We start from the raw sequence: 24,487 nt of genomic DNA on the forward strand, positions 1-24,487 counted from the left end.
CAAAAAATAACTACCTGGTTTGGGGGCACTGAGAACAACATGTTGCCCCAGAGCCACTAGTTGGGGATCACTGGGTAAGTGCTTTGTGGATGATGCTCAGGAAAGGGTCATCCAAGAGGATACCTATGTCTCACCAGAATATTGCTACTCATGTGGTGGGCACGTAGGGTAACCAACTTTCAGTGGAATAACTATAGAGCTTTTTGGCTAGTCCTCTTGACAGGCAATTCTTTGTTACTGCTGTCTCACGTGTGGCAATAGGACAAAATGATTGATTTCCAGTTTTTCATTAGTGTTTTATAAACTTAAAAAATCCATATTTTACCAAACTACATTTTCAACATAATTCCTATTTATTGTGCTGATTTTTCAAGTTATGTACGCATATACTGTTCCATTAACTGCTTTCTGATAATGCAAACAATTAGCTATATTTTATATAGTCAATGTACTCCTTATTATAAAATATAAGGATATTATAGGTCACTAAGGCGTTGCATGGCCATATATATAGGCACAAGACAAAGGCAAAAGTGCTTTTTGGAACTCCAGTGACTCGTGACAGAAATGACATCATTAAGTATCATTTACAACTACCATTTATAAGCATATATTTGCAGGGTACTAAGTTGCTCTTGTACATTTAATCTCTTACGTGTTCCTTGTGTTTAATAGGCGTTTATTGAGATGGAGAACAAAGAGGATGTACAGACAATGATTGATATGTGCGAAAAAAATCCACTTTGGTTTCAGGGGAAGCATTTGAAGGTAGACCTTTCTGGAAAATACAAGAGACTTGTTCTCCGGGTAAGTATTTGACTCTTTAAACATAAAGGATCAAAGTCTTCAGTAATATAGTAACACATGTTTGGTTGAAAAAAGAATGTATACACTCCAAACTTTGGAGAACACTGGGCAAATAACCCATGGCAAAATCAATAGTTCACTCATTGTTCTACCACCAACTTTGTTGCTAAGGGTTAATGCCTAGCTGCAGTTTTGCACAGTGTTCATAAATTAGTTGTAGTGTGTTCATATTGATTTAATCAATTATTGCACTTAAAGGAACAGTAACACCAAAAAATATACTGCTCCCCTGCACTGATAAAAGCTGTGCCTTTTACTTAAGAAACTTCACTATAGTTTACATAAACAAAGCTTCTGTGTAGCCATGGGGGTAGCTATTCAAATTGAAGAAAAGAGAAGAGTCACAGGTTACATGTCCGATAACAAATAAGCTGTGCAGATTCTGATTGTATTCTACAGAGTTTATCTTTTATTTTTATGGTAACCTGTGCCTTTTCTCCTGTTTTCAAGCTTGAATGGCTGCCCCCATGGCTACACAGCAGCTTATTTATAGAAAGTATAGTTTTACTTTTCAGTTATAGTTTGAAGCCTAGTTTAGGGATGGGGTAGGGACTTTAACACATTCCTTGAAGGCCAATAAATGTCTTGGTGATCAAATATGGTAAAATATATATAAAATATATATCTAAAGAATGAAAATATTTTAATATACAGGTATGGGATCTGTTATCCGAAACCCATTATCCAGAAAATTGAATTACGGAAAGGCCGTCTCCTACAGACTCTAATTTTATCAAAATTAAAACTTTAATTTTTTTTAAAAATAATTCTATGGTGCACAGAACTTGGTCCCAAATAGGTTTTATAATGAATCCTTATTGGAAGCAAAACAATCCTATTGGGTTTATTTAATGATTTTTTTTAGTAGAGTATGGAGATCCAAATTACAGAAAGACCCCATATATGGAAAACCCTAGGTCTCAAGCATTCTGGATAACAGGTCCCATACCTGTACTCTGATAAATAGTGCTTCTGAAAGTTGAGAATTTGTTACATCTGTAGCAAATCTGTTTTTTGGGGTATTAGGGTTTTTTTTTTTTTTAATAACAGTTTGTTACCCTCTTATATTTTGTTTTAGATCCCAAATAAAGCTGTTGATCAGCTTCAAAAAGAAAAAGAAAGAAGCAGGTAAACTTTTATTTGGTTTAATTCGTTTTTGGTTCCCCTACATCCAGGGTTGTCTTAATTAAAGATATTGTACATGGTTCATTTTATCTCTTTGCTACATTCTTAGGAAAAGAACACATTCTCCTGAACAGAAAGAAGGCTCAGCTGATAAGAAATTGGCGAAAAAAGAAGGCAGTGTAAAGGCTGAAAGCAGCCTCTCTTCTGCCTTTGTCAAAGACAAGTCTTCCCCTGGAAAAGATTCCGAGGAATTCAGTAAAAACCCTGAGGAAGAGACAGAGCAACAGGAACTTGTTACAATTATGGATGAAAGTGATTATTTAGTGGATGAGGATGGGGAGGAAGCAGCAGGCACACTTCTGGAGACCAGTAGCTCAGTTGGAGATGATGTTGAGCAGCCTTATAATAGTGATCCCAATATGATAGAGATGGAGGTGGAAGGAAATATGATAAATGACCCTGCCAGTGTCCCCAGCTCTACTGAAACAGCACAGGAAAAACTAAAAAGGGTAAGTAGAAGTTTATATAATATCTAGTTTTGCTCTCTGTTTTTGAAGCTGTCTAGGAATTTTGTTTTCCGTTAATAGCATGCCTCCAGCAGAATCCTGTACTGAAATTTCAAAATTAAATGGTAAAGTTTGCTTTTTTAATGTGAGGCAGGCTTGCTATTTCCTTACTATCCCAAGTCACCTTAAGCAGACCACACACTAAGGTTTTTAAAATCTGTTATTGTGGGACCAAGCTTATTTAGAAACAGTCCTTTAAAAGAACTATTCGCGCATCAACGAAAACAACCATTTCAAGCGATATATTGTCTAGTTTTATCTAGGAAAAACTAGCTGCTTCGTCCTGCAAACAATTGGACAATGGGCAAATTTCATTGCTAACTGAGAATTTTCAAACCTGCCCGATCGATTTTCTGACCCATATTGGATGAAAAATCACTAGATGTGCGATTGTTCAGTGCCCGCAAGCATTACCATAATTTGATGCATTTGTCAGATCACAATGAAATTGACACACGGGGAGGTACCTTCGGCGACTTCAGCAAATCGCGCCGCCCGTATGCCATCCCACTGGAATTTACAATCTAGCCGGTGGGATGGCATTTCAGGGAGATTAGTCACGACTAATCTCCTCATGTGTCACAGCCCTAAAGCTGGCCATACACGTGGCGATCTGACGATGTTTCGTGCGACCATCGGTCGCACGAAACATCGTCAGATCCGCCACACACCGTCAGGGCTAAAACAGCAGATAAGGAGGTAGAAACAATAGGATTTCTACCTCCTTCTGCCAATTCAGCCCTGACGGCAGATTTTGGTCAGGCGCCTTCTATGGCACCCGATTAAAATTTTCTAACCTGGCCGTTCGGCGAGTCGTCCGATATCAGCAGCTTCCTGCGATATCGGTCGACTCGCCGACATGCCATACATGCACCGAATATCGTACGAAACAAGGTTTCGTACGATAGTATCAGTGCGTGTATGGCCAGCTTTAGGGAGAGAAAAATCTTAATGTGTATGGCCAACTCGAGAGTTCTGACTTGTGCACTGATAAGCTTTTGTTTGTTGTTACTGCTGTACTGCAAGCTGGAGTGATGTCAGAACCCCCCCCCCAGCAACCTATCATGGGCTGCTTTTAGGGATGCACCGAATTCACTATTTTCAGATTCGGCTGAACCCCAAATCCTTCATAAATTTGGGCGAATACCAAACCAAATCCTAAAAAATAACGTGATTTTAAGAATTCGGATTCAGTTTGGCCAGGAGCATGGATTCGGCCAAATCCGAACCCTGCTGAAAAAGTCAGAATTCTGAACTGAATCCTAAATTCAGTGCATCCCTAGTTGCTTTGGGCTAATAGCACAAGCCTATAGCACAGCAGTTATGGTATTTTGGGATATTTGCATCCTGTGTGTGGCATATATATCCCACAGGCAACAAATATTCCTGTGTTCCAAAACTCTTAAGGGCAATGGCAGACATGGCAGTGCTTTGTTTCCTGCAGGTGACAGAATACCAGAAAATACCTATAAACTGCCTCCTATGTAAATCACTGCCGGTGCCTCTAACTTTTAAATAATCATGCAAAAATGCGTAAGGGAGCTCAATCTAATGGTTTTGCCAATTTAAAAATAAGTTATAAATTGACCGGGTTTTCAGAAAAATCTGAGAGAACATACAAAGCAAAAACCCCTACATAAAATATTGTGACATTGACTAACTGGTAGTAAAAAGGTTTAAAATTTTCCTCTATTCTACAGAGTTTGCATGACTTCCCTGGCAATATGGAGGACTTTGTTACTCTTGATGAAGTTGGAGATGAAGAAGACTTTGAAACCCAAAAGATAAAATCTGGTTTTGTAGAAAATGTACTTGATTCAGCACCTGATATTAATGAAAGCTTAACTGACATTGTTATGGCAAGCACAAGTGTTGAAGAGCCTGAGCCTGACCCTGAACCTGAACTTGATAATGAAGCCACCATTGAAAAGGAGCAAGAAATTATTAAAGAACCAATGGAAATGCCAGACAACCTTGAAACTCACCACAGTGAGAGTTCTGTTGAACAGAGTAATGTAAAAGATTTGCTAAAGGATTATACCATTGGCCCTTTTCAACCAGATAATCCTGTTGGTAAGAAATCATTTTATCTAGTAATTGCATCATTTGATCTCATATTTAGCTAAGCTTTTTCTATGTTTTGGTTTATCTAATCATTTTAAATGAGATTTATTGCAAGCCACCTTTGTATTGTCTAGACATAGTAGGTGTTAAAATGTGATCTAGAAAGCAGATATTCTTCAAGGGAACAGTAATACAAAAAAATTGGAAGCATTTTAAAGCAATTCCGGCATAATTTAGTGTTGCCATGCATGGGTAAAACATCTGTTTATTTCAGAAACATTGTTTATGTAAACAAAATGCTGTATAGCAACAGAGGCAATTGGTATAGGTTAAGTAGCAGATAACCGAATATCTATAAATATATTCTATAGAGTTTATTTAATCTGTAACCAAAGCTGCCGCATGGCTACACAGCAGATATTTTATTTAAACTCCAGTGTTTCTAAATCAAACACCATGTTTACCAGTGCAGGACAACAGTAGATTCAGTTTTAATTACTTTATTATTTTTTATTTTTTTTCCAAAGTCAACTTTTTGTTGAACTATTAGCCTTTATAATCTGCCTCTTTTCAGCCATCAAATGGGGGTCAATTACTGTCTCTCCTATTCTTATTCCAGTCTCTCATTGAAAACACTGCCTAGTTACTAGGATAAATTGGACAATAAGATGGTTGCTATAGCAGCATGTACCTCAGGGGAATAGAGTTATCAATGAGGGTACAATAAAAGCTTCTTTTACTAAACTATCTATTAACATGTTATTCTCCAGCCCAGCTGTTAGATTAAGGCAAGCAAAAAATGCCCTTGCTCTTAGGCCATATATCTATGTCTATCAAAAAGTTACGGTTAATTTTAGCCTCCTCTTTTGTATATGGAGGTGCCAAATAAGGGCTAAGATTGGCTATTAGGTAGCCTCTATGTCAGTGTTCCCCAACCAGTGGCTCGGGGGCAACCAACCAACCTCTTGGATGTTGATCCCAGTGGCCTTAAAGCAAGGGGATCCTTGCTCTATGTACACTCTCATCTTACAGGAGGCTTTTGGTTTTTTTTTTTTTTTTTTTTGGTAGTAAATCTTGTTTTTATTCAACTAAAACTTGCCACCAAGTCAGGAATTCAAAAATAACTACCTGGTTTGGGGGCACTGAGAGCAACATCCAAGGGGTTGGTGAGCAACATATTGCCCCAGAGCCACTAGTTGGGGATCACTGCTTTAGAACATCTGTAGGACAGGTGCTTGCTCCTGGGTCTTTCCTTCACTTTGTGATTCTTTACTTTATATCAGAATTCAGCATGCATTCGGTAATGGGACAACTTAATAATTCAACCAACATGCTAGCTAGACTTTGATATCCAAGCCTTATCTAGTTATGTGTAATTTCTGGCTATGTGAAACTGTAGACTTTGCTGAAAGTCCAAGCACCTGTGTGACATTTTTAAAGGCCCTTATTCTCTAAGGCCAAGGGTACACGGAGCACTTGTTCCGCTTCAGGGAGATATTGCTTTGTGTGCCCAAGGCCTTACGTTTCTATCTGAATTTAGCTTAGTGCAGAGAAAAAAGCTAGGAAGGTTCTCAGCCATGAAAAGTCCAGTTTAAAGCCCTGTTTGGATGTCTACTGGCCCAGCAACATAATGCCTTGCTCTTTGGACCACAGTCACCTGCTCTTGACTTTTCTTAAATACAATGTGATGTTGAATCGAGTGATAAAAACTCCTTGTGTGAGCGTGAGAGACTGTCGTCAGTAGTAGAACTGCGAGCCAGGAACACCTTTAGAAATAAACATGTATAACTGCATACATCAACTAGATTATATAGATATTATAGTTCTGTTTCATACACTTGATGATTAGATATTTTGGCACAGTAACCCTTAAGGTTTTAAGATATTTTGGCACCATCAACTTGGTGAAATAGATGGGACCAAAACTCCTAAAACTGCATTCACCGCTGTAGCATGAAAGCACTTGTACAGGAGCTTAATCAAGCATGGTCAGATTGCCATAGGGGTGAACGGAGGTGGACATTTTAGGCTTTTTGATCCTGCCTTCTAGATTGGTTGAGAATGCCAAAGTGGACACATCATATAAAAAAAAAAAAAATCATTTGCCCAGTGCACATGAGAATTTTGGTTTCAAGACAGTGGCACTCAGGACTGTATGAAAGGAACCAGGCGGACCTTATTTGAACTGCAGCCTATCCTTCCTGACTGAACGCCAAGTTGTGATTGGCTGTCCACCTTCTGCTGTGCTTTTGACAGGGACCACCACTCATTTGAAATACAGACAGGTACCGGAGAGGATCAGTGGGGTGAGCTCCAATATATAGGGGCCGTTTAATTCCCAGTGTAAAAGCTGACATAAATTTTCCTTGATGATGTGCTTTGTCTCCTTTAATATAAATTCAGCTTATTTTTATAAAAATTGTTGGTGATTTTTAAAGTGTGTTTTACTGATTACTATTCCAGTTTTGGTAATTTTTCTGGTCCCTTAGACTTAACGGTAAAAGTGAGGTTAAGGTTCACTTTATCTTGTATTAAATTGCATTATATTTTACTAACTGAAAATGCATTTGCTTAAGTTGAAAGCAATTTTTTTTATTTTCTTTTAAATCCCTTTCTGCTCTTGGGGGACTGGCACTGAAAACAGTATAATGGAAGGATGGAAGTTCTCCTCCAGGCCTTTAACAAGTTGATTTGCACTATTTTAGGAGTAAGGGCCAGCAGTGCAGAGGATGTAAATAGCCAAACAAATCCATTATTAAACAATCTAATTCTCTTCAGGCTATTTTCAGCTTGCATGATTTTAAGATCAAAGAACTTTCCATTATTGCATTGTTTAATGCAGATATTTTATGCATTAACATACCCCCTTTAATTTCTTTTTTTTTTTTTTTCTTTAGGTGTTGAGTATGTCATTCCAAAGACTGGCTTTTATTGCAAGCTCTGTTCATTATTCTACACTAATGAAGAGGCTGCTAAAATTAGCCATTGCAGCAGTTTGCCTCACTATCAGAAACTCAAGGTATGTCGTAAACTTGTCCTATAGGATTATTTGTTTAACCTTACAATATAGGGCTCTGTGGAAGCTAATGTTTTATTTGTAACTTCATTTTACAGCTAGTAAATCAGACCCCAAATAGTGTACTGGCTTTTCAGCCTGAATGTGCAAAACCCTTGTTGGAATGCGCACAGTTTGTTGAATGTTCAAAGCCCTTATGGAGAAAATTGGTACCTCCATGCATGTTGCTTACATGCAGCCTTGAAGATTGTGAGCTTCCCAAATAAGAGCGAAACTGCCCATGAGAGTTTGTAGGATAGTGTCGGGTCCAAAGATGGCATATTTCAAGTCAGATGTAGTTGCATGGGTCAATTTATAATGGGACTGATGGAAAAATCTTATGTGCAAACAAGTAGTGGTGTGAGCTGGCCCTAAACCCGTGGCACCCCCAGGTTTACCTGCAAGACGGCATGTTCGGGCTAACATCCACACACAGCTGTCATGGGCAGTTTCATGGTGAACTTTTCTATGCACCCAACCCCGATCTTCCAGTACCCTGCTTCCACTTTCAGATGTCAGTATTTTATAGATTCATGACCCATTCATGACATCCGAGAAGGACCAGCATGGGTCTGTAAATACAGAGATTAGCCAGGTTATGGACAGGTGCAGGTAACAAACTGGTGGGTTACCCCCAACCACTTAAAACAGATGTAACTGAGAAGTATATCTAAGGCTGGGCACGTGAAATCTAAATCTTTAATATTTTACCAGTATAGTCGGTAATAGTCAGGGCACACAGTCTAATTTTTGGGCACCTGTCAGCAGATGACTGTGCGCATTCATTTAATCAGTACAAGAAGTGTCTGTCGGATCCTCAGAACCTAAATCGTTAACTTGGGCAGATAAAAATCGTTATGGTCTCTCTGCAAAAGCCAACCTATTTGAACTGTTTCCAAATCACCAGACCCATGCTCTGGAATTGATTGGTGCTTGTCGGTATGGGGGGTAAGGGTAAAAATGTTCTTAATATGTACACTTTTACACATGTCCCTGAGAAAGGCTGTTATAGTGGAAATATGTAATGCTGAATATGAACACAATGGCAGTTTGCCGAAAGACTCACTTGCTCTATTGTGGATATTTTTGGTTTTGCAAACTAAACGACGTCTGGTTTCTGTAAAAGAGCTTACGTAGCATAAGGCATTGCTGCTAAGGTAAGCATAGCTAAGGGACAGCTAGCTCCATCTGACTCTGGGTTAATGGCAAAGTGAGACTGTCAGGTTAATTAAAACGATCCTTAAAGGGGGCACGTTTTCACCGTCTCGAAGAACGATAAATAGGATTGGGGTCATAATATATTTTGTCTATTAACAAAAAAAAATCTATTTTTATAGTTATACAGCACACATGGAAAATTGTTTGGCTTTTTCCTGAACCCCCTATCCTGTCTGTCCCTTTGCTTTTTCAAATAGAGATGAGCTCTTTTTAAACAAACCCCTCCCTTCATAAGCTGCGCTTTTAAATGAAGAGTAACACCAAAAAAAGTCTGTTAAACTAAATAAAATGTTCTATTGCCCTGCACTGGTAAAGCTGGTGTGTTTGATGTTTTTTATATACATCGGCTGTTGTGTAGCTATTTAGTAATCTTGCACCGAACATTAAACAAATTATTTAATACAAAACTGGTGTACAGTGTCACTTAGCAGTAGTGGAGCACATACTGCAGAGGTCCCATAATAGAGAATGTTATAAATATAAAACATTATATGTTAACATATTTATTAGGGAATATAAGCAAGGTTAAAGCAAGATTTGGTTTGCATGGCCCTGACAATGCTCCCAAATACTTATAGGCACCATTTAAATTCATGCTGAAGGCAAAGAGCCCTGTCTTTTAGTTAACCATAAAGATGCCTGCTTGCAGTGCTGGGTTGGTGAAGCTTACTGGCTAACCAGTGCCCAATTGAGTGTCCAATTGCACTGTACAGCTGGCAAGCCTCAGTAAAGCTAACTTCTGCATCACATTTTAGTAAATTCAGCTCTAAGCAAACACAAGGGACGTCTTCCATTAGAGAAGGCAGCATTTTGTTATTGGTAGGGCAGCAGCAGATTAACCAGGGTTGGACTGGGACACCAGGAAAAAAACCCGGTGGGCCCCAGCAGCCCAGACCCAACCCTTGCCAGCGCTTCCCTGGGTGAACGTTACTCCCCTGACACGTTAAATTTATGCACGCTCTGGGGAAGACGTTGTCCCCAAAGCTTGCTTTTTATTTCATTTCTAAGATTATAAATTCCCTGCATTTCTTCCTACAGTTTTAACTGGTTTATCAAGTGACAAGTCTTACTCCTCTTTCTAACACTTTGCATGTCATGCACTGTAGGGATTATGCAAATTCCTTCTTATATTTCACATGTTTTTTTTATATTAAATGTGTAGTACATTTACATTCTAAATGATATAACAGCATGATGTTATACAGACTTTCATCTTTTGCATGTAATCTGTACATTCATTGTATACACCCATTTTTTGTACAGCGCTCTGAAATGTGGTAGCAGTTTATTAATGCATGTTTTTAATAATCATATTCCAAAAAGCTGTTCAAGGGAAAACTAAACACTAAAAATAAATATGGCTAGAAATACCATATTTTATATACTGGGTTTACGTACTTTGCAGCCTAAAGTTTTGACATCTCTATAGTAATAATGATCCAAGCCTTCAAAGTTGTGCACAGGAGCTCACTTTCTTGGATTTGTTTAGAAGTGTCAGTGACTCTGCACATGCTCGGTGTGCTCTGAGCAGCAGTTGGGAAGGTAATCTTAGGGGTTGTCACAAATTATCAAGCAAAATGAGTTATAGAAGCTGATGCTACAGGTCTGATTATTAAATTTTGATGCTAATTGAACTGGTTTCAGAGCTGCCATGTAATGAGAATTCAAAGTATTTACTAATCTTATATTGTGACATTTATATTCTATGTATTCGGTATATTGTCGGCCCTACACTTCTTTTAGTTCTCATTTCGACAGGAGAAGAATATATACATTAAAATATAGAACAAGAACATTAATTACAGACTGATACAGAAGAGTAAAAAAAACAAACATATATAATATGGTATAGAATATATTATATAATTTATTGAAGCAGGCAGCTGCCATTTTTGGACACTTATTAAAGCAAGCTTTGGAATGGAGGACCAGATGCCCATGCTACACAATTAGGTGGTGAGGGGGGCAGTGGCATATAGGAAGTGCTGAATGGAAAGTTCAGATTGACTGTATACCAAAGGCATACAGGCGAGGAAGGCAATATATGATTGGCAGCTGGGATTTTTAAATGCCTTTTTATAAAGGGTATGGATACACATCCATTTATGTTTAATTTGAAAAGGACTTTTATTACACAGCTTTTAATGTCTGACCGGTCCCCTTTAAACTTGGGCTTGCTTACTATCCAAACATATTAGCTCAACAATAGCTTTGTAATTTCAGATAAATTACACCATGTCAGAATTCGAATGGAAACCTGCATTGAAAGACTTAACATTTTCAGCCTCTCAGGGTCATTTTCATTAGAAAGTTTTAGTGTACAGGTATTGAACCTATTATGCGAAATGCTCTGGACCTGGGGTTTTCCGAATAAGAGATCTTCCCATAATTTGGATCTCCATACCTTAAGGCTACTAAAAAATTGGTTAAACATTAAACCCAATAAAATTGTTTTAGCTCCAATAAGGATTAATTATATCTTAGTTGGGATCAAGTACAATTATACTGTTTTATTATTACAGAGAAAAGGGAAATTATTTTTAAAACGTAAGATTATTTACTTATAATTGAGTCTATAGGAGATAGCCTTTCCGTAATTCAGAGCTTTCTGGTTAATGGGTTTCTGGATAATGGATCCCATACCTGTATATGTGTTTGTACATCGTAGTTTATTTCTATAGTGTCGGCAGCTACAATCATTTGTATCAAACCAGAATCTCCCAGTCATTTAACAAGCAAGGCTTATTCAGTACACTTAATTCTTTTCTTTTTGTTCTTTTTTTTTTTTTTTTTATCTCCCAGAAACTCATGAACAAGATGGCAAAAAACCTTCAGAAGAAAGACTAAAAGTAACCGCAAGAATGGAACGTTTGGATTTCGTTCTTTCTTTTTTATAATTGTTTTTTTGTGTGTGCTTGTTTTAATTCAGCTATGTTCTGGATATCAGTAGTACATTTGGGTTTCTAGAGTTCCATGAAGCATTTTAGTCCACCAAAATGTATGTGGTACATGTTTTATTGCTGATTAACATTTCCTGCATTTCTCAGATGTATGAATAAATACTGTTATGAACAGAGGTCATCCATTTAAAGTTATTCATATATATGCTTGTCTGAAATGCTTTCTATACAGGTATTTTAATATGATTTTCAGATTTACAACTTACTAACAACCAGTATAAAAACAAAAAGCCTTTTTATAAAAGCAGTGTTATTTTATAGGCCATTCTGTCGATTGTTGGAGCATGAGGTCCCCTATCTGGGTTCAGTCTCTCTCTAACACCAATGTGGTGCCATAACAGACCCCTGTATCTAATGTTTCTGTTTATATGGCTGCTATAAAAGCAGAATGTCCACACTGGTGGATGAAAGATAGTCACGTGAGCAGGGTAAGAACCCCAAGCAATATGTGCTGGAAAGGTACTGACCACAGATTCCAGTTTATTTGAGTTACTCAGTTATGCAATATTCTGTTCCATTGGATTAGCCAAGAAATGCATAATTGAACAAGCTACTGTAGTTGGGAGTATTGGGGAGCTTTATTCAGCATTGTGGGATTCAGGTGACATCACTTTTGGTAAACTAATATTTTGTTTAGTGGTAACCTGTCTGCACTCTTTAACACTTGCCTAGAAGGGCAATCAGAAATTCACCTTTTTAAGTTAACCTTTAAAGTTATAGAAATTCCTTTTCTTAGCAACTTTTTAGTTTGTCTATTTTTTTTATAGTTTATTTGCCCCTCTCTCCAGCTTTTCAGTGGGGATTGCTGACCCCAAGCAGCCAAAAACAATTGGTATTTTTTTTTATTTTTTAAATTATGCGGGCTTTTCTGCACAGTCTGGGAAAGGAGGCAGCAGGAAGTGGAATGCGTGGCAGGACTAGTTGAGGGAAATATTTACTCAGCCCGATACACTTTTCTAAGCACATTGCTTCTGTATTTTAAAGAGTATAATGCACTGGCACATTCTTGTTTTTGCACAATATGTCTCCTTTAAGGCAGCTATGAGATTAGTGTGATACAGTATATGAGTACATTTAGTTCCCAAAAGATCCCTAGTACCTGCTCGGAATGTTTCACTGGTATACAGTCGATTAATGGTAACACCATTTGAAATGTTCCTGCATGTTTTTGATGAGGTGCTTATCTTAAAGCTTTTTTTGCTTATAGCGATAATTACAAGGCATAAAAGTTACTTAGCTCTTCCAAAAGTGTTACCGTTTGTAATTCTGTAAGTGTTTACGACCTTTCTAAACCTGCAGCCAGTATTGGACATGACATTAAACTTAGGTGGGTGCATCAGAAGATGGAGAAAATCAGAAAAGTTATTTGCTTTTACCAGCTTGTAGCAACAAAAGGAGACGTAGCCCCTGTTTCTGCCATAAGCCACTAAACCGCAGTACAGGTATGGGACCTGTTATCTAGAAGGCATGGGAGCTGGGGTTTTCTGGATATGGGATATTTCCCTAATTTGGATCTACATACTACTAAAAATCATTTAAACGTTAAGTAAACCTACTCATATGAATTCATTATATCTTAGTTTGGATCAAGTACATGGTACTGTTTAGTACAGAGAAAAACATTTTTAAATGTGAGAACCATTTGATTAAAATGGACTCCATGGGAGATGGCCTTCTTGTAATTTGGAAATTTCTGGATAACTTTGTTTCCGAATAAGGGATCCGATACCTGTGCTATGCAGGTTTATACAGAAATACTGAAACCTGCACCAACAGGTCTAAGGAGTAGCGATGAGAAAAACTGCCCCGTTTGACTTTGTCCAAAAAATAAGCAAAAAATGTCACCAGATATCTGGCAAATGCGGGCAGTCAGTGGGTAATTTTTATTTAATGCAAATGCACTTAAGTCAATGAGCATCTCATGCGTTTGAAAAAATGTAAAGGGAAGCTGAAACTCTGGTTTGCAATTATTTTCGGCACTCATGAAACCATCAATTTTGCCACAATCTGTGTCTAGTTGTGGGGCTTTACATAAACTAAAGATTGGCTTATTTTATCATCCTACTGTCAAGCAAAGGTGGCACTTACCCAATAGCAGGGAATACTGATTTTTATATCGAGGTAAAAAAAATATATTAGGTTTCTGTTTTTTTTTTTATTGCAATACAGCAGTGCCACAATCTTCCACATCTATATGTAGAATGAAAGACTAATGCATTCAGTCAAGTTGTCTTTTCTCTTAAGAGGATATTCCCTCATGCCGACACTGAAAAAAGTAGATTTTGTTGGCACAGACCACACGAATAACAGGCAACATTTCAGATCCCTCTGGACTTTTTTTTTTTTTTTATGGGCCCTGCCTCTCTAAAATCCACTTCTTTTACATTTTTTTCGACTTTAGTGTTAGGTGCTTTTGCAACAGAACTCATAACACCACAAATGCTGTTTAATATGGTTCAGCACTCCACCTTGTATTGTTGTTTTTGCAACAAAATATAAGTTTATATATAATGTACTGTTACCCTGCACTGGTAAAAATGTTAAAAAAAAAAAAAAAAAAAAAGTCTACAGTAGCTTGACTGTTACTGGTCCTTTAACACATATTGAACCGGAGATGTTGGTTTCTTGTCTTGTTGTTTTGCTTCAAGTGCCCCACGCCTTCATACTATGGAGCTTCGCCATCTTGAAACTTGTGTGGCTGCCTGTTGAGTGCCAGTGGTATTGCACATGCTTAGTGTGCTCTGGACTATATATTATAGTGACAGTCCCTAAACGCCACTTCCTATTTGCAGCACAGGACATTTGTCTCAATTTATTACAGATGAGTCTGCATTAGTGTCCTGTGCGGGTGCTCTCCTGACCCAGACCAGCAGCACCCACATTGCCTGTAGTGCTTCTACCTACCAAAAAAGGACCCCCCCTCCCCCTCTGCTGAAACTCTTCAAGATTAATTTATATCATTTTGGGGCAGACAGGCTCAGGAACCATAAGTAACATCGCCAATCGCCACAATCATAGCACCTTTAGGACATTGTGGATTTTGTGCCTGAATCCTCGGACTGTTTTGCAGGTATTCTGCTGGACTCTAGTCTCCACCTGCTTCTGAGTTGGTAAATGCATACCTGTACTTTCTAAATGTACTTTGTATTCTCAAAAGATGTAGTGAATGTACAGTTCTAGTAGACATTAAAGATTTACTGTTCAAAACCAGAACAAAAATTGCCAAAAGTTTTTATTAAAATATCCACTTTTAAACATGATTGACACTTTGATTTATTTACGCAAAAGGCAGTATACGACTATTTAATAAAACAATATACTGTTAGGCTCCTCTGGTTGAAGAATGGCAATGGCATGAAGGGTGTTGTGATATTTTGGAAGGACCGTGGTGCTCCGAATGCCATTCTACCCATGCAGTTGATGGACGGGAAACAAAGTGCCTCCCACAGGCATTGCACTTCCACAGAGAAACAGTTGGCAGTGAATAGTTGCATTCCTCTTCCAACAGCCATTCTCCCAAATATGCCAAAGTAGCCTAGAAAGCATCTGAAAATAAAATATGAAATAGAAGAACATGCAAGATGACTACTTACAATATTAAGACAATATCTCTTCTAAGTGGGTCGGAGTGGCCTGCAAACGCACCAAAGGATCTCCCAATGAACCCCTAGGTCAATTGCCATCATCCTATTATTATTGACAATATAGGTGTGTGTAATTCCTTTACATTTGGCGCTGTAAGAGTAGTGCATGGATTTCGTTCCCCTCATGAGGGCAAGGATATCTGGTCCGACCCTGTCCAGTTCAGGAGTAAAATATAATGTACAGTAAAGTATACAGAGACTGGGAGCCGTGATGGTGAAAATGTAGTTCAAATTACATGGGCACTAAGCAAACTTGCTTCAGCAGGAGAGAATAAAGCTTTTTGGTAAAGGTGTCAAAACTGACATGGGTAAATAAATGTGTGTTGCTCTGTTCATTTTGTGAACACTGAGATGTGCTGCATATTCACAGAGTTCCAGTGCTCACAGTTGTGCTGCTAGATAAAAGCTATGCAGATATAATTACACATCCCTCCACTGCACATGATTTTGTGAGTGGTCACAATATATAAAGGGAGCTATCTAATACTAGTACTTGTGATCTAGAAAGTGGATTGGTTTTCTTTCACCTCAGTCACAGAAGGCACAATGGGTACCCTGGTTGAAGATGCAAACTTATGTGTGTCATGTATCTGGTCAATAAGTCTCAGTATATTTTGATGTTTGTGTTAGGATAATATAAAGTGAGATACAACACACTGTTGTCCTAAATCTTCATAATATTGAGGGATACTTAGGTGCATCTTGTCTTTTGCAGGTGCTCTTTATAATCATTTTACAGCACTAAGCATTTTTTCATCTACCATAGCCTAGACTCTAGGTCCTACAGTAGCAAATGTTAAAGATGAAGTCCCAGGGCATTTGAACTTCATTTTTGGTCAAAGTGAGCCCCAAGAAATAGTCTGTGCTATAATTAAATGTTGGGGGGTCATAATTGTTTCTTTATAAAAGCATGATAAATGTTAAATCCATTGAATTTTTCATACTGAATTAATTGCTGAAGCACTTTTAGCACAAGGTTATCAAGGAGTTGACCTGCACCCAACCTTATCTTGCCTGCTCCCAACTCGCACTCAACCTGACCCGCCAATCCACCTCTCTTTATAGGCCTGCACCCAACCCATCCCATCTCTGTGGCATGGTTAAACAGGTATGTGCCTATAAATAGATGCTGGTGAAAGCGGGGCATAGTAAGGTCTAGAGCGGGGAAGGCACGGAGGAAGGGCTCAGCCAAAACCTCAAATCTTGTGTGGCTATTGGCCCAAACCTTACCAATCCCACAGTTTTCATTCCAAAGCACAATCAAGCCATGGACTGCTAACTCCATAGAAATAGCTGGATTGTAGACTTTGGGAATCTGCTTTCCTTCATCTTATTAGTGGTACCATCAACAGATACCAGCACTAATATTAATCCACATGCTGGTCCAGCAACACATAATTTATGTCAATATGACTTATTAGTTCCTAAATTGTGAATCTATCCCCTATAGGGCAATAATATGGGTTAATTTAAAGTCACCAAACTAACTTTTTGGAAGCAAAGGAGTTTCAGCTCAAAGTTTGCGACCCCATCAGGGAAGCTGAACAGACACAGGAGCAAAGCAAAGAGTACGTCTGTCAATTGAGAGTAGAATTCTTGTGTATTACACCTATTTCCAACATATCAGGGAGTACTTTTAGGAAGAATGTGAAACAAGACACAGATATGTAGATTAAATATAAATATGTATTCAAGTTTCAAAACCTAGAATAAAAAATACATATATTAAACAGATTGAGATTAAAGGAACAGTAACACCAAAAATGATTTTTTTTTTAAATCAATTAAAATATAATGTACTGTTGCCTTGCACTGGTAAAAGTTGTGTATTTGCTACAGTAACGCTAATATAGTTTATATAAATAAGCTGGTGTATGGCCATGGGGGCAGCCATTCAAGCTGGAAAAATGGAGAAAAGGCACAGGTTACATAGCAGATAACGGTTAACCTCTCTAGAATACAACAGTATTTTATCTGTTATCTGCTATGTGCCTGTGCCTTTTCTCCTTTGAATGGCTGCCCCCCATTGCTACAGAGCAACTTTATATAAGTTTCTGGGGTAAACACCCCAGTTGTACCAGTGCAGGGCAGAAGTACATTATATTCTAATTACTTTCATACACTTTCATTTTTTGGCGTTACTGTTCCTTTAATACTGTTATTAAATTGGTGCTTATAAAATTAGACTTAGAAAGGCATTGGCTAAGGGAAAAAATGGAAAAGGAGACTCCACATAGACTGTATTCATTGCCAGTGATTATAGATATAACAGAGGACAACTGGCCAAACTAACTTCCATTTCCAAACTGTGAACCAACATCTAAATTCAATTTTACATCCTGAAATCCCTGTGATTAAATACTTCATTAAGGACTCCTTTGATTTTTTTTGTATCAACTTTAGAGGGATTAAAAAGGACTGTATCCTAGTAACCCTAACCATTACTAGTCTGTATACAAATATCCTGCATCAAATAGGAAAAAGAGGTGATTAAACAAACATTGATCAGAATGGGACAACTAAAGCCACCAAATAGACCAAATGTATAATATTTTGGATACAAATTTTGAGAAAACTTCTCCAAAGTAAGGCAATGAGGAATAACATTGTCCCGAATAATGCCACTCTCTTTGCTGATTACAAAGAGAAATGCATATATGTATCTGAAAACATGCATCGTTTTAAACAATATTTCAGATATTGAGGATATCGTCTTCATTTGGCAAGGAACTCAATCTGTGTTGTTGCAATTTGTGGGATCTTTGCATACAAGGGGAAATACAATTTACATTTATGGTCAAGTCCGCTAAAAGGAATCATAACTGAACATAGAGTAAAATAGCTTTGGGCTTGGATTTTTTTTGGCCACCTCCAATTAAGCTATGCCAAACAAGAAACAAGGTGAAGGAGGGAGAACTCCAGATTTAATTAAAAACTGCAAAATATTTATTAGCATCATCCATTACCCTAAAAAATAATTAGTTCTGGAGTTGCTGGAGTTCTTCCTTATTCAGAACCATAAAAAATCATGTTCACCCTCCATTACTAATAAGAGAATGTCTGTTTTCAACATGAGTGCAATAATAGGGGCTTGTGCCCCTATTCTTTTAATCATGAGCTAAACAGGAAAAATGAAGCTACTCCATGTTTGGTCTTTGCAAGGTAGATATTCAGATTACCAGTTTACAACCCCTCTCCCTTCATTTGTTGTAATTGCTTTGTCCCACGAGTCCATTATGCAGGGATTATCCGTGCACTGGTCATCCAGTTATCTATCTCGCAAGGACCAAACATGGAGTAACAAGTTCACTGCACCCACTAACACAGGCTGCTGTGGGAACTCTGAAGCTATTGCTATCTCCTAAGGTGGTGGCAGCACTGTGTGCGATTCACAAGAGGCGGGAGGACAGAATTAGCAGCTCTGAGTGCAACTATGTGGAAGTGCAAGGAGTAGCTGAAGATGCAAGTACCTTTAAAAAAAATCACACAAGGACCGCAGCAAACTTTGGGCAACTGAGACTACGCCATAAGTAAGCCCTAATGTGTACTCACTAAGATTAGTGGGAATCTAACATGTTTCATAAGAAGAGGCAGACACAGACAATTCACATTCCCTGGCTGAATGTAATTCTGTTCATGCAGCCATATTTTGTTGGCACCTACTATAGCGCAGTGCAAATTTGTGAGCCATTGAGCCATTTTCCTTTGAAGAGTCTTCCGTTGCTGACCCATTGCCTAGTCTTCTAGACCTTCTATTCTAGTGGCTGTTCTTCCCAATTGTGTGCTGCCTGTCCTGACCTCAGCCTGTCTCGGACTTTCTTGCTGCTTCTGGTTATGTCTTCCTGGTTGTAGAAGTGCGTAAGGAGATATCTCAGCACTTGTGTCTCTCTTCCATTGGTGCAGATCTGTTTTCATTGCAGGCACTATTGCTAGTGGGAAGTCCAAGAAAGGCTACCAACCTCAGCTCCTGCCTCCATACCAAGAAACATCCTGACAGCTTCTTATTTGCAGGTAAATGTACTTACAAATTAAAGGAGAATCACTGGCTTCAAATCCAAATATTTCTTACAACTTCTCAATGGTGCCACTCATTTTGTCCAGTCCATTTTTGGATCTCTACAAGATAAAATTGTGTATTTTTCCACCTTTTTCATGTTGTTCCACTACTCCCTAAATTTGTTCTTGTTACACAATTCCAGAAAGGTGCGGTTTTTGAGTTGAGAGGGGAAGCTGCACAAGCACAGATTGACAGATTGGCATTGTTTGAAAATGTGCATTAACAGCAATATTTTTGGTTATGATTGAATATGCTAACAAACATGGGGGCAATCATAGATATATTAGTAGATATACATCATTACTAGCAACCTTAGTACATATTTAGTAGGTTTACAGTGTATTTTCAGTCTTCACACCATGGCCCCTTAAAATGGATAAAATTTAGCCAAAGCATCAGCTTGATCAGGGGGAGAGCACCATCTACCAGCTGTTGCCAGAGGTCTATCAATAGAATTGAGTTGCCCATCCACTGTGCCAGACAAATTCAATTGCCTTTTATGAGGAGGGGAGCAGGAATTTGGACTTTGCTAAAGAATTTGATACAGTACCCCACAGAATGTGAATGATAAAATTGAGGAATATTGGCCTGAAACATAATATTTGTAATTGGATAGAGAACTGGCTGAAGGATAGATTACAAAGAGTGGTGATAAATGGAACATTTTCTATTGGACCAGTGTTGTTAGTGGAGTACCGCAGGGTTCTGTCCTTGGTCCTTTGCTTTTTAACTTGTTTATTAATGACCTGGAGGTGGGCATAGAGAGTACTGTTTCTATTTTTGCTGGTGATACTAAATTGTGCAAAACCATAAGTTCCAGGATGCTGCCACTTTGCAGAGCGATTTGACAAAATTGGAAATTTGGGCAGCAAATTGGAAAATGAGGTTCCATGTTGAAACATGCAAAGTTATGCACTTTGGTAAAAATAATACAAACACAAGTTAAACACTAAATCAGGGGTCCTCAAACTTTTTAAATAGGGGGCCAGTTCATGGTTCTTCAGACTGTGTTGGGGGAATCCTTAATTGAGAAGGGTCTGAGGATTTTTGTAGATAACAAGTTGTCTAATTCCAGGCAGTGTCATTCAGTGGCTACTAAAGCAAATAAAGTGCTGTCTTGTATAAAAAGGGCATTGATTCAAGGGATGAGAACATAATTTAACCTCTTTATAGGTCCCTGGTAAGGCTTCACCTTGAGTATGCGGTGCAGTTTTGGGCTCCAGTCCTTAAGAAGGATATTAATGAGCTGGAGAGAGTGCAGAGACTGCAACTAAACTGGTAAAGGGGATGGAAGATTTAAACTATGAGGTGAGACTGTCGAGGTTGGGGTTGTTTTCTCTGGAAAAGAGTTGCTTGTGAGGGGATATGATTAGGGACATTTACAAGTACATTAGAGGGGATTATAGACAGGTAGGGGATGATCTTTTTTTCCATAAAAACAATCAGCGCACCAGATGCCCCCCTCCCCCTTTAGACTGGATGAACGGAGTTTCCATTTGAAGCAGCGTAGGTGGTTTTTCACGGTGAGAGCAATGAGGTTGTGGAATGCCCTTCCTAGTGATATTGTGATGGCAGATTCTGTTAATGCCTATAAGAGGGGCTTGGATGATTTCTTGAACAAGCATAGTATCCAAGGCTACTGGGATACTAAAATCTACAATTAGTATCGATATTGGTATATATAGTTTATACATGTATGTGTGTATAGATAGGTCAGTATAGGTTGTGTGTGCTGGGGTTACTTGGAGGGGTTGAACTTGATGGACTTTGGTCTTTTTTTCAACATAATGTAACTATGTAACCTTTTTGGCATAAAACATAAGTGAGCGAAGTGGTAGATATAATTTCTTCAATCACTCTTAGTAGCCAGACAACTAGATCTATAATGTGAGGACTTCTTATCACATCTGCCCAGAATCTGGATATAGGAGGACAAGCCCATATCATGTGGATAAAGTCCACTCTTGCGCTGCCATGCCTAGAGCACAAATCACTTTGATTTCTTCACTTTCATTTAAACTTAAGGGAGTCATGTAGAGCTGGTGAAGTGTTTTGTGTTGTATGAGTCTATGCCACTTTCTTATTCTCTGGTGACCCTGCCTCTTAATCAGTTGTCTTCTGTAATGTTCTTTCTCTCACTGTTACCATTATTCATTTCTCCTTCATTTACTCTCTTCCCATATATGCTCCTTATCATATCTTCCTTTCAGTTCAAGCTTCCTCCCCCCCCCCATAAACATAGTCTCGGTAAATTCCCTTTCAGTACAATTCCCATACTTTCAGTACAATTCCCAGCACCCTACAGGCAAAAGTCTCAGTGGTTAGACCTGCAGGCTTAACCCTGCAATTAACATCTGGTTTGAGCTGCTGCTAATGATTTCTCATTTCAGTGCTTTGCACTTGTGTCCCGGTGTGTATTGGGACACGGCAAGAAGCACAACTGTATTTGATGAAGAGCTATGCACCTAAGCCTTTTAACTTTCTAATAATTTTATATGAATCAAGTGAACTGTGATGCTGAGGTCAGACAGTATGACAGAGGCACACCATCTAGCCAAGCAGAAATGTACTACAAGTCCACATTCCAGGAAAGGACAAATTTCTTGCTCTGCAGATCCCTTTACCTTGCTGGAAAGTTGAAATGTTTTAATTATTCAGAATGAATGGGACCGATGTCCACAGACCTTATGTTTACCAAGAAAATTAAATATTTTGTTCTTTATTCCCAGACAGTCAAATGAGGTTCAAAAATCAGAGAATACAAGTGATGCTATGTTAGTAGTAGCAAGGTGGCAAAGGGTTATTGGTTTCTCAAGCATTTCCTCTTAGGACGGGACTCATTATTCAGACTAAACTATCATCCTAATTTAAAATCACTTGATCCTTTAGAATTTCATTAACTGGGTCCTGACAGAATGGTGGCTCCTTAAAAGCCAATGGACTATCTGGCAGAACATTGATGTACTCATTTCTAAACATGGGAATAATTCTGTCATGCTGTTAGCAAAGTGTCACTGGAACATTTAACAAAAGTAAACACAGTAGACTTCCTTAGTGGACCAAGACTTAAATTGAATTAAATTTAAGCACTTCAACAATCAAAGGTCAAGGTTGCACTTTGGGCTCAAGAAGAGCTATGTCAGCATCCTGAGCTATTCAGGCTCAAGTTTCTTTAAAGAAACCTTGTTGGACAGCCGTATGATCTACCATGCACATATTTAGTAATTACATAGTTACATAGTTACATAGGGTTGAAAAAAGACCATTGTCCATCAAGTTCAACCCATCCGAGTAAACCCAGCACACAACCTATACTAACCAATCTATACACTCACATACATAAACTATATATATATACAACCAGTAATACTAACTGTAGATATTATTAATTGATGTTGTTGTCTGAAAACTTTGGGTACTCACTGATCTGCCTGACCAGCAAAACTGCGATTACTGCCTACCCATGTACCCTTACTCCTTTCAGACAGTAAGTTCTTTTGGGCAGGGCCCACTTTACCTCTTGTATTGGTTATTGATTGTATTTTGTATTTAAATCTGTATGTTCAGTGCTGTGGAATATGTTGATGTATTGTAACTTAGACATGACAGGAAAGGCCAAAGTGCCAAAATGTTAGGCCCCCAGGTAGTTATTTTTGAATTCCTGACTTGATGGCAAGTTCTTGTTGGATAAAAACAAGATTTACTACCAAATAAAGCCCCCTGTAAGCTGATAGTGTGCATAGCCAATCACAGCCCTTATTTGGCGCCTCCATGAACTTTTATGGTGCTTTTGTTGCTCTCCAAGTCTTTTTACATTTGACTGTGGCTCACGAGTAAGAAAGGTCGGGGAACCCTGTTTTAACCTATTTTGTTCTTGTCATTGCACTTTTAATAGATGTGCTAATAAATCCTGCCAGTCTGTGGTACCTTCCCTACTGCATAGTGAGGCTTAGCCGTTCCACAGAATGACCATGTACAAACGCACGGATAGGATAGTTTGAGGTAGAAAGTGACTTTATTTTCCCAAAGCACAAAATCCTCTAGACTTTTGAGGAGCCCAACATTTTTGCACCCCGAAGTAAAATAGCATATTCTCATCCTTTTAACCTATTTTGTTCTTGTCATTGCACTTTTAAAAATAAATCCTGCCAGTCTGTGGTACCCTCCCTACAGCACTGTGAGGCAATACTGAAGGCTTAGCCATTCCACAGAGTGACCAAGTGCCATGTATAAACATACGGATAGGATAGTGTGAGGTAGAAAGTGACTTTATTTTCCCAAAGCACAAAATCCTCCTGACTTTTGAGGAGCCCAACACTTTTGCCCCCCCAAGTAAAATAGCCTATTCTCATCCTTTTAACCTATTTTGTTCTTGTCATTGCACTTTTAATAGATGTGCTAATAAATCCTGCCAGTCTGTGGTACCTTCCCTACTGCATAGTGAGGCAATACTGAAGGCTTAGCCATTCCACAGAATGACCATGTATAAACACACGGATAGGATAGTGTGAGGTAGAAAGTGACTTTATTTTCCCAAAGCACAAAATCCTCCTGACTTTTGAGGAGCCCAACATTTTTGCACCCCCAAGTAAAATAGCCTATTCTCATCCTTTTAACCTATTTTGTTCTTGTCATTGCACTTTTAAAAATAAATCCTGCCAGTCTGTGGTACCCTCCCTACAGCACTGTGAGGCAATACTGAAGGCTTAGCCATTCCACAGAATGACCAAGTGCCATGTACAAACACAGGGATAGGATAGTGTGAGGTAAAAAGTGACTTTATTTTCCCAAAGCACAAAATCCTCCAGACTTTTGAGGAGCCCAACATTTTTGCCCCCCCAAATAAAATAGCCTATTCTCATCAGTGGCGTAGCGAGGGGGGTGCCGAGGGGGCCATGGCCCCGGGCGGCGTATCAGAAGGGGCGGCAGCG

The 24,487-nt window shown here is 38.6% G+C and overlaps 1 protein-coding gene across 3 annotated transcripts in view; it reads left to right on the plus strand.

Annotated features, from left to right (window-relative positions):
• matr3 (matrin 3) overlaps positions 1 to 11,974 on the plus strand; it is a 33,139-nt gene extending 21,165 nt beyond the window's left edge. For 2 of the 3 annotated variants that reach the window (XM_018092034.2, XM_031897836.1), the window contains 6 exons: positions 676 to 807; positions 1,946 to 1,995; positions 2,102 to 2,501; positions 4,259 to 4,631; positions 7,520 to 7,641; positions 11,698 to 11,974. In XM_018092034.2, coding sequence (XP_017947523.1) covers positions 676 to 807; positions 1,946 to 1,995; positions 2,102 to 2,501; positions 4,259 to 4,631; positions 7,520 to 7,641; positions 11,698 to 11,742 — 1,122 coding nt within the window. In that variant the 3' untranslated portion in view covers positions 11,743 to 11,974. The remainder of the gene's footprint in view (positions 1 to 675; positions 808 to 1,945; positions 1,996 to 2,101; positions 2,502 to 4,258; positions 4,632 to 7,519; positions 7,642 to 11,697) is intronic. The other variant, NM_001006791.1, reaches the window with a different exon arrangement.
• Positions 11,975 to 24,487: the final 12,513 nt, after the last annotated feature.

Source organism: Xenopus tropicalis, chromosome 3 (genome assembly GCF_000004195.4).
Source record: "Xenopus tropicalis strain Nigerian chromosome 3, UCB_Xtro_10.0, whole genome shotgun sequence".
In the NCBI taxonomy this organism is placed as follows: Eukaryota; Metazoa; Chordata; class Amphibia; order Anura; family Pipidae; genus Xenopus; species Xenopus tropicalis.